At 59.6% G+C, this 10837-nt stretch overlaps 1 protein-coding gene across 1 annotated transcript in view; it reads left to right on the top strand.

The window, feature by feature from the left end:
* Positions 1-10495, top strand: part of SETD1B (SET domain containing 1B, histone lysine methyltransferase) — a 20538-nt gene extending 10043 nt beyond the window's left edge. The window contains exons 8-19 of the mRNA XM_007448747.1: positions 1-583; positions 1033-1294; positions 1381-1529; positions 1605-1659; positions 1802-1909; positions 2468-2941; positions 4264-5523; positions 6385-6551; positions 7678-7809; positions 7896-8015; positions 8095-8232; positions 10322-10495. Of these exons, the coding sequence (XP_007448809.1) occupies positions 1-583; positions 1033-1294; positions 1381-1529; positions 1605-1659; positions 1802-1909; positions 2468-2941; positions 4264-5523; positions 6385-6551; positions 7678-7809; positions 7896-8015; positions 8095-8232; positions 10322-10495 (3622 nt within the window). The remainder of the gene's footprint in view (positions 584-1032; positions 1295-1380; positions 1530-1604; positions 1660-1801; positions 1910-2467; positions 2942-4263; positions 5524-6384; positions 6552-7677; positions 7810-7895; positions 8016-8094; positions 8233-10321) is intronic.
* The last annotated feature ends 342 nt before the right edge of the window (positions 10496-10837 follow it).

Here is a 10837-nt window from a genome sequence, read left to right as displayed (position 1 = left end):
ACCACCCCCGCCGCCCCCAGCCCACCCCGCTGTGACAGTGCCCCCGCCACCGCTGCCAGCACCACCGCCCGGTGTCCCACCCCCGCCCATTCTGCCGCCGCTGCCGCCCTTCCCGCCGGGGCTGTTTCCCGTGATGCAGGTGGACATGAGCCATGTGCTGGGTGGCCAGTGGGGCGGCATGCCCATGTCCTTCCAGATGCAGACGCAAATGCTGAGCCGTCTGATGACGGGCCAGGGCGCTTGCCCCTACCCGCCCTTCATGGCCGCCGCAGCCGCAGCCGCCTCCGCTGGGCTGCAGTTCGTCAACCTGCCGCCCTACCGGGGCCCCTTCTCCCTTAGCAACACTGGCCCCGGCCGCGGGCAGCCCTGGCCACCCCTGCCCAAGTTTGACCCGTCAGTGCCGCCACCAGGCTACGTGCCACGCCAGGAGGACCCGCATAAGGCCACGGTGGACGGCGTCCTGCTGGTGGTGCTCAAAGAGCTCAAGGCCATCATGAAGCGGGACCTGAACCGCAAGATGGTGGAGGTGGTGGCCTTCCGGGCCTTCGACGAGTGGTGGGACAAGAAGGAGCGGATGGCCAAGGTGGGTGGGCAGCACGGCCCTGCAGGGGGGCGGGCGGCAGGGACCCGGCCAGGCAGCTTCTCTCCTCCCCAGGCACGGTACTGGAAACACCGCCACCCAGACCCCCAAAGCAGGGTAGTGTGAGTGTTATTTTGTGAAACCGGTGTGTCGATGACACAGGTGTGTACTTACAATGCGTTCCTTTTGGATTCCAATCTCCAAAGCGCGAGAGCCCCTGCTCCGGTGCGGGCAGCCGTAGTAGCTGCTTTGCAGGTGAGGAAGCTGAGGGTCAGGGAGGCAGAGTGGGGCCCTGGGGGCGTCCTGAGTAGTCGGCACAAAATGAGGTAGGTTCCAGGAAAGGAAGTGCCCAGTTACCACGTGGCTGTCACTGTTGAGAGGTCGGCAGGTTGCTCAGGGCTGGTGGCAGCGCTGTAACCATGGTGACTTCCCCCTCCTCTCTTGCACCCCAGGCCTCGCTGACCCCGGTGAAGTCCGGCGAGCACAAGGACGAGGACAGGCCGAAGCCCAAGGACCGCATCGCCTCCTGCCTGCTGGAGTCGTGGGGCAAGGGCGAGGGCCTGGGCTACGAGGGCCTGGGCCTAAGCATTGGGCTGCGCGGGGCCATCCGCCTGCCCTCCTTCAAGGTCAAGAGGAAAGAGCCGCCGGACACCGCCTCATCTGGCGACCAGAAGCGGTTGCGACCCTCAGCCTCCGTGGATGAGGAGGATGAAGGTTTGCGCCCCTCCGCTCGCCGGGTGCTGGGGTCTCCTCCTCCCCCGCGCCCCTGGCCCAGGTCTGACAGCCCTCCTTCCCCACAGAGTCTGAGCGGGAGCGGGACCGCGACATGGCGGATGCCCCCTGTGAGCTCGCCAAGCGGGACCCCAAGGGCGTGGGTGTGCGGCGGCGGCCAGCCCGGCCCCTGGAGCTGGACAGTGGCGGGGAGGAGGACGAGAAGGAGTCGCTGTCGGTGTCCTCATCGTCGTCGGCGTCCTCGTCCTCGGGGTCCTCGACAACCTCGCCCTCATCCTCAGCCTCCGACAAGGAGGAGCGAGAAAGCGCGGAGGAGGAGGGGGAGGGGGAGGAGGAGGAGGGGGAGGAGCAGGGAGGCCCCAGGAGCCAGGGCTCCTCCTCCTCGACCTCATCCCTGTCCGATAAGGTACCGTTCGGGCTGGGGAGGCCTGGGGTGCTGGGCCAGGGGAGGGGGCCCTTCGGCTCACCTTTCCTCCGTCCCTCCCCCGCAGGATGACGATGATGAAGACAGTGACGACAGGGACGAGTCTGAGAATGACGACGAGGACGCAGCCCCGTCGGAGATGAGTGAGAAGGAAGAAGGGGACTCAGATGGAGGTAAGCGGGGCTCCCGGCCCAGCCCGGGGTCCCTCTGCAGAGCGCAGAGCCCGTGCAATAGTCAGCTATACTCTGGGGGCAGATCTCTTGACTTTGAGGTGTGAACTCAGTAAAGCACAAACAGGGCATGCCCTGTGATTCCTTTCTCGTGAAGTGTCCAGAAGGGGTCAATCCATAAAGACAGAAAGCAGACTAGTGGTCGCTGGGGTTAGGGGACGGTGGATAGACAGGTGATCGCTAAAGGGAGCGGGCTTCTTCTAGACAAGGGCTAGCTGTCCACATTGTGAATGTACTGAATACCACTGTATCGTTTACTTTAAGATGGTTAGTTTTATGTCATGTGGATTTCACCTCAGTTTAAAAAAACGTGACGACTAGTTAGTACTGACACACGCACGCGCGCGTGCGCGCGCGCGCGCACACACACACACACACACACACACACACAACCTGAGGGCGATGTTCAGCCCAGCGCCGCCAGTTGTGAGACCTTTGGTGAAGGACCTGGCTGGAGCACAGCAGATAATGACAGCGCCCCTGCCTGTGTCCCCCGCCCAGAGGAGACAGTGAGCATCGCCACCTCCAAGGCCGGAGCTGAGTCCTCCAGTGAGAGCTCTGAGTCTTCTGACTTCGAATCAAGCTCCGGGTCCTCCTCGTCACCCTCCGAGGATGAAGAAGAACTGGCAGCCGGGGAGGGAGAGGAGGCGGGAGGGGAGGAGGCGGCCGCAGAGGAAAGCGTGGCTCCCGCTGCCCCTGACGAGGGCTTTGAGGACGTGGCCACAGGAGCATCCGCGACCGAGTCACTGGTGCCAGAAGAGGAGGTGGACATCGAGGCTGAGGATGAAGCCTCCGAGGCGCGGACCCCAATGCTGGAAGAGCCCCCCTTGCCTGTGGGTGTCGAGGAGCTGGCTGGCTGCAAGGAGCCCCCTGACGAGCCAGGCCTGAACCAGGAAGGGGCCAGGTTGCTGTCTCCAGAGCCCCCTGCTGGAGAGATGGAGGCCCGGCCCCTGCCATCCCCGGAGCCCACCCCAGGTAACACTTGCAGCCCATGGGAGGGCGGTGGGCATGGAAGCAGGATGTCCTCACCATGAGAATGAGCCCAGGCTCCTTTATACTAATCACTTCACCTTAATGAGTCAGTTTCCTCATCTGTAAAATGGGATCCGTGGATTGTGCTTCCTCTACGAGGTCGTATGGGAGGACAGAGTGAGATGACTTATGATGTGCCAGCATGGAGCCTGGCACCTGTTAGATCCCAGAGGGGTCTGCTGCTGTCACCATTCCTCTGTCAGTATTTCCCTGGGGTTTAGTCCTTGGACCATTAATTAGTCCCATGAGATGCTCCCAGAAGAGGGGGTGTGGGTGCAGGTGCGTATGGTCATTTCAGTGACAGAAAGCAACAGAGAAGGCCTCGGGGTGCTGGGCCAGTTGAGAAGGGGCCATGGACGCTGCCCCCTCCACCATCTTGGTGGAGCTGCACAAAGCATGTTAAAGGCTCTAACAATGCTGTCCCATAGAACTTTCTGCAGTGGTAGAAACATTCTCTCTCTGTCCTGTCCAATACTGTAGCCACTAGACACAGTGTTGCTAAGAGCACTTGAAAGGTGGAGAGTGCCACTGTGGAACAGAATTTGTGATGTTGTGTCATTTTCATTAGTATAAACTTACATAGCCACATGTGGTTAGTTTGTACCTGTAATGGTCCTTGAGGAAAGAAACCCATTGTATTTTGTTTAATTCTGTGTTATTTGGCTATAGAACCACAGGTCTTTAAATATTGTTAAACGTATTAATTGAGCCTCTATTGTCGTCCCCAGTACTGTTTTACGAACTGATAATACAACAGTGGACCAAACAGACAAAAATACCTGGGGCTTACACTCTGGGGCAGGTTGATGGATGACAGCGGATAAGTTAGAAAATGTATTCTGTGACAGGAGAGATAAATGCTAAGAGAAAACCTTAAAGGCTCTGACAAGTCCTGCAGCAAAGAGACTTGTTGGATTTTTGATAGAGCTCATTTTCTTGGTCCATGGGATGTTCCCGGTTCACAGGAACACCATTCTAAAGACAGTGTCAAGGGTTACAACCATGTCTCCTGCATCTTTGATTTACTCCCACCAACAGTTAACAGACACCTACTGTGTGCCTGACACTGGGCCGGGTGCTGAGCAGTCCTTGAGCAGCTTAGCTGGAGGAGGACAGTCTGTATACTCACAGAACCCCTAGGGACCCAGAGGGTATGAGTGCATACCCAGAGACGTGTCAAGTGCATAGTAGGGCAGCATAAGTAGGGCGCTGAGGGACATCTGCGTCAAATAATAAAGGTCTGGTTTTTGCCCACCTCTCTGCAGAGAACAACCTGGAAGCGGAGCCTGCGCCCCCTGCGCTGCTCTCCTTATCCCTGCAGCCACCGTTGCCGCCCGCTCGACCACCCCGGCCACCCAGCCCACCACCAGAGCCCGAGACCCCAGACCTCCCGCTCCCAACAGTCCCTCTGGAGCCTCCCCGTGAGGACCGGCCCCCGCGTACTCCAGGCCTCTGTGGCAGCTTGGCCAAGTCGCAGAGCGCAGAGGCCGTGCCGGCCACACCGAGCGGGGAGCCCCTGCCGTCAGGGGGCAGCAGCGGTCTGCCCCTGGGCTCCCCGCAGCTGCCAGGCAGCCCCTTCTCCTACCCATCCCCATCCCCCGGCTTGAGCAGCGGGGGCCTCCCGAGGACACCTGGCCGGGACTTCAGCTTCACACCCACCTTCCCTGAGCCTGGTGGGCCCCTGCTCCTGCCTGTCTGTCCCCTCCCAGCTGGCCGGCGTGATGACCGGTCTGGCCCCCTGGCCTCCCCTGTGCTCCTGGAGACAGGCCTGCCGCTCCCTCTGCCCTTGCCCTTGCCCCTGCCCTTGGCATTGCCCGTACCCGTTCTGCGGGCCCAGACTCGGGCCCCCACCCAGCTGCCACCCCTGCTGCCTGCTCCGCTGGCCCCCTGCCCACCCCCCATCAAGAGGAAGCCGGGCCGGCCCCGGCGATCCCCGCCGGCTGTGCTCTCCTTGGATGGGCCCTTGGTCCGGCCGCCAGGAGGGCCCCCCCTGGGCAGGGACCTCCTGCTTCTGCCAGGCCAGCCACAGACCCCTGTCTTCCCCAGCACCCACGACCCCCGGACCGTGACCCTGGACTTCCGGAACGCGGGGATACCGGCTCCCCCCCCACCCTTGCCCCCACAGCCTCCTCCGCCCCCACCTCCGCCACCTGTTGAGCCCACCAAGCTGCCCTTTAAGGAGCTAGAGAACCAGTGGCCCTCCGAGGCCATCCCTCCGGGTCCCCGTGGGCGCGACGAGGTCACCGAGGAGTTCATGGACCTGGCCAAGGTGCGGGGGCCCTGGCGCCGGCCACCGAAGAAGCGCCACGAGGACCTAGTGGCCTCAGCCTCCCCCGAGCTCTCGCCGCCGCAGCCCCTCTTCCGGCCCCGCTCGGAATTTGAGGAGATGACCATCCTGTATGACATCTGGAATGGTGGCATCGACGAGGAGGACATCCGCTTCCTGTGTGTCACCTACGAGCGTCTGCTGCAGCAGGACAACGGCATGGACTGGCTCAATGACACGCTCTGGGTCTACCATCCCTATATCCTGCCAGGCAGGGTGGGGGGGCTGCACCTCCCAGGATAGCACACGTCACTGTCACTTATGGAGCAGTGTCTATGCCGGAACCGTGCCAGGCTCTCTACAGAGTCATCACTGGCACTTTTAAACACTGCCCTCTGTGCCAGAATTGGCAGGTCTCGGGGCTAAATGTAACAGTGTGATTGCACAACATGACAGAAGCAGGGACTGACAGAAGGTTCACTCTCCCTGGCTCCCCCTCATCGCCTAATTTAATCTTCCCAACAGCTTAGTGAGGTAGGGGCTGCTATTATTCCCATTTTACATCCGAAGAAGCCGAGGCTCAGGTTAAGTTACCTGCCCAAAGTCACACAGCTATGAAGTAGCAGAGTAGAGATTTGAACCCAGGCAAATCTGGCTCCAGAATCTGCGTTCTTAGCCACGATGCCACGCCACAGTCGGTTATTACCACAACCATATGAAGTTGGCGCTGCTTTTATCCCTGTTGTACCAAACGAGTTTATTGAGCATTTACTCTGTGTCAGGAGCTCTGCTAAGCAGCCTAAGCATCTGTAGTCATTCCACGGGGCATCGTAATTACCCCAATTTGCGTATGGGGAAACTGAGGCGGAAGGTGGTTTTTAAAAAAAACAAAACACCCAAGGCCATGCAGCTGGGTACCTGTCAGAGTTCTGACCACAGTGGAGTTGGCCAGTGGGCAGGTGCAGGGAAGTGGTGTAGGTGTGGGCCGTGGAGCTGGGCGTCCTTGGCCTCCTGCAGATGGGTCTGAGGGTGGAGAGGCCAGGCCCAGGAGGGCGGGTCTCCAAGCAGGACTGGGAGGGGCTCTCCGAGAATGTCCATGTGGCCCTTGACCCACACCCACCCACCAGCCTCTCTTCAGCTAAGAAGAAGAAACGGGACGATGGCATCCGGGAGCACGTGACAGGCTGTGCCCGCAGCGAGGGCTTCTACACCATCGACAAGAAGGACAAGCTCAGATACCTCAACAGCAGCCGCGCCAGCACCGATGAGCCCCCCACGGACACCCAGGTACGGCCATCAGGTGCCCGGACACCCCGGAGCCTCCCAGGCTGGGCAGAGGGTGGGGGCCCTCCTGGAGGGGAGCGGTTGTGGAGCCAGAGGGGCTGGTGCATGGAGCACGGAGGGTGCTACTCCTCTGGGTGCTCAAGTGTCAGAGATGAGGTGGGAGGTGGGCAGGGGAGAGCCTCTGAAGGGTTTTAATCAGGGATACGAACAGAGTTGAGTTGCATTTCCAGAATTTTCTTTCATTCTTCTTTAAGGAAATAAATTGGGTAGGTTGGACATGGGGGGGCCGTGTGGGAAAAAGTAGATGCATTTGAAAGACTCTCAGGAATATTCGAACATTCGAAGGTCAGACGGATGGGACTGGGGGCCTGACTGGTTACAGGAGGCAGAATGGGGTGGGACGCTGCTGGGTCCGGCCTTGGGGACTGCGTAGCTGGATGCCAAGTACTGAGGTGAGAAGGAAGATGGGACCCCCACTTTGGGATGGTTTGAGTTTTGGGGTTTGTGGAACATCCAGGTCGTGAGGTCTGGCGGACACTTAGATATGTGGGTACAGGAGAGAGCTTGGGAGAGGGACGTCTGGTCCGGGGACCTAAGTTTAGGCATCATGAGAATGGAAATGTTAGCCAAAGGCCACAGCAGGGGTGAGCCGACCCGGGAGAACATCTGGAAGGGAGTGAAGCTCCAGGTGTCAATGGTGGGGACAGAGGAAGAGGGAGGCCAAGAGAGGGAAGGGATGCGAGGCTGCTGGGAAGAACCGTGATTTTGAACGAAGCCACGGGGTGTTAGGTAGACAGACACCCACCATCTCTGTCCAAAAAGCGGAGATGCTTTCAAATCTAGCTGAGAAGGGAAACGACGGCAAGAGTGAAGAGAACGCTGCGTCGTCTTGTTTAAGATTAGAGGAACTTGATCACGTTCGGATTCTGATGGGAAGGACCCCGTAGAGGAGAGGTGGCTATTAGGACGCTCGGAGCAAGCAAGCTGGGAAGCTAGGGCCACAGAGCTTACGCTGGGGCTGCCAAGGATGAGACGGGGTTGCAGGTTCCCTGTGGCCAGCTCCCCCAGGCGGCCACACCCCTCTCTGATCTGTCACCCGCCGTCTCCATCCTTGTACCCATCCTCACAGGGCATGAGCATCCCAGCGCAGCCTCACGCCTCCACACGGGCTGGCTCCGAGCGGCGTTCCGAGCAGCGCCGCCTGTTGTCCTCCTTCACTGGCAGCTGTGACAGTGACCTGCTCAAGTTCAACCAGCTCAAGGTGAGGCTGGGCCCCACCTGGGGCGGCCGGGGCGGCCACAGCATCCGGGACCAGGGCTCTCACCCCCATCCCCTTCCCTCCCCCAGTTCCGGAAGAAAAAGCTCAAATTCTGCAAGAGTCACATTCACGACTGGGGCCTGTTCGCCATGGAGCCCATTGCGGCCGATGAGATGGTCATCGAGTACGTGGGCCAGAACATCCGCCAGGTAAGCGCTGCCGGCCAGGACAGGTGTCGGGGTGGGGCTGCGGCCAGCCCCGCCCAGACTGAGGCTTCTTCCTGGCCAGGTGATTGCGGACATGCGGGAGAAACGTTACGAGGACGAGGGCATCGGTAGCAGCTACATGTTCCGGGTGGACCACGACACCATCATCGACGCCACCAAGTGCGGCAACTTCGCGCGTTTCATCAACCACAGCTGCAACGTGAGTGCCCGGCTCGGGGCCGCCGCCCCTGCTGCTGTGCCAGGAGGACCCGCAACCGGAGGGCACAGGAACCGGCGCGGCCTCCTTTCCAAGCTCGGGGCCCACGAGGATAGTGGGGAGGGAGGTGGAGGTGTGAGGCCTTATCCGAGGAGCCGTTCTCCTCTGAGCTTCAGTTTTCTCATCTGTAAAATGCGCATAATGAGACCAGAGGTGCTCATGACGTGGTCCACACAGCTGGTAATTACAGAGTTCCTTCCCCGTGCTGGGCGTTTTCTATGCCTCTGGGGCAGTGCTGGCCAGTAGAACTTTCTACAGTGACGGAAGTGCTCTGCATCTTTGCTGTCCACTGATATACACGTGTGGTGTTGAGCGCTTGAAACGTGGCTAGTGTGGCTAAAAAACTGAGTGCTTTTTTTGCGGTACGCGGGCCTCTCACTTCTGTGGCCTCTCCCGTTGCGGAGCACAGGCTCTGGACGCGCAGGCTCAGTGGCCACGGCTCATGGGCCCAGCCGCTCCCCGGCATGTGTGATCCTCCCGGACCGGGGCACGAACCCGTGTCCCCTGCATCGGCAGGCGGACTCTCAGCCACTGTGCCACCAGGGAAGCCCCCAAAACTGAGTGTTTAATTTAAATTAACTTAAAGAGTCACACTCGGCTACTGACGGGTGACGTGGCTCAGGTCTAGGTGTGGAGGTGGGCGTTGATAACAAGGGTGGTCCTCTCGTGAATATAAGCACAGGGAGCTTCAAATGGAGGACAGGCACCCCTGGCTGTAGGTTCAGGTCTTGGCATCGCTACTTAGTGAGCGACTGTAGGCAGGTTACTTCATGTCTTGGTGCTTCAGTTTCCTAATCTGTAAAACTGGGATGATAACAATCCCTCCTCGTACGGTGTTGGGAGGACCAAGCGGGTTACCGAGGGCAGGCCTTCTGTGCAGATACAGCGGGCGCTCAGTACGTGCCAGCTCGCACAACTGTGACTTGATCATACCCTGGGGCCCGTAGGGACTTCGCTGTGCGTCTCCTGTGAGAGCTGAGGGGTAAGAGGGAATTACCCGGGTGTGGTAATGAGTGAGTGAGGTGAGGCCTGGGGCAGGGAGGGAGAACACCTGTTTGAGGGGCAGTGGGATGAGGTAGGGGGCAGAGGGCAGGGTGAGAGGATGAGGTTGGCGGGGTTGGTGGTGGCTGGGTCACTCAGCCTTGTAAGTAGAGCTGAGAACTTTCTCTAAAAGCCGAGGCCGGCTATTGCCCTGGGGTGACAGGATTTGCTGTCCCTTTGGAAACATTTCCCTGGCAGCTGGGTCAGGAGTTATTCCGAGTTCAGAGAGGCAGCGGGAGCCGCTGCAGTCCAGGCAAGTGATGACAGAATCAAGAGGCCCTTTGAGGCAGAAGCCGCTGGGCGTGGTGGGCTGGATCCAGCACTGCTGGAGAGGAGGCGGGGGGCAGATGCTTGGGGGACTGGGTGCGTGGAATGGCTACTCCCTAGGTTTGAGTTTACTGACTCAAAGTTGTCTCCTTGAGCTGCCAAAAGGTGGATATGGAGCAGCTAGTTGGATCTGGGGGCCTGGAGTGCAGGCAGGCAAACCTTTTCTGTAAAGGACCAGGTAGTAAGTACTTTTGGCCGTGTGGCCCAGACCATCTCATAGCAACTACTTAACTGCCATTGTAACAAAGGTAGCCATAGGCAATATGTAATGAATGAGCGTGTGCCAATAAAACTTTATTTTCAAGAACAGGCAGCTGGGGGCCGGAGTTTGCTGACCCCTTCTCTAGAACTCAGAAGTAGGGCCTGGGCTAGAAACATAAATATGAGGATCACCTGCGGTATAAAAGTAAATTGAATGTTTCCCTGCGAAATTTGTTATTATTACAATCATGATTCTTATTTAATATCAGAGACGGGGGCCCTGGTCCGCCGGATGGGGGAGCCGAGGCCTAGGGCAGGTGGCCAGTGGGCAGTGGGGTCATGGGCCCAGTCCATCAGGCCTTGAGCACGGGGCTCAGTTGGGTTTGGGGGACTGCGGTCAGGGAGGGCCTGGGTAGGGTCCCAGGTGGGTCGGCTCACCCTCCCCCCCACATCCCACCCACAGCCCAACTGCTACGCCAAGGTCATCACCGTGGAGTCGCAGAAGAAGATCGTCATTTACTCGAAGCAGCACATCAGTGTCAACGAGGAGATCACCTACGACTACAAGTTCCCCATCGAGGACGTCAAGATCCCCTGCCTCTGCGGCTCCGAGAACTGCCGGGGGACCCTCAACTAGGCCCGGTGCCTGGGGATGTCAGCCGCCCCCAGCGCCCGAGCGTGGACCCCTGGCCCCGGGGCCAGACCCCACCTCCCACCCCCATTTCAGGTGCTGTCCCTCTACCCAGCAACCGTGCCAGGGCCTGGCGCCCCCAACACTACCCCCAGGACCCACCGCAGCTCCGGCCCCTCAGTGGGAAAGGGCTTCTCTGTCTCTCAGCCCATGTCTCTTTCGTTTTTTTAAAGAAATGCTCCTTTCGGGACTTTGGTTTCCGGTGTAAATGTCTCCCCCCACCCCCCTACCTCCCCGGCGTCTCCCCTTCCTCCACCTCTTTCTCTCTGTCTTCTCTGTCCAGCCTTC

Source organism: Lipotes vexillifer, unplaced genomic scaffold (assembly GCF_000442215.2).
Source record: "Lipotes vexillifer unplaced genomic scaffold, Lipotes_vexillifer_v1.1 scaffold21, whole genome shotgun sequence".
Lineage (NCBI taxonomy): Eukaryota > Metazoa > Chordata > Mammalia > Artiodactyla > Lipotidae > Lipotes > Lipotes vexillifer.
Note: the sequence above shows the minus strand (reverse complement) of the source record. Positions and strands in the feature narration are given on the sequence as shown.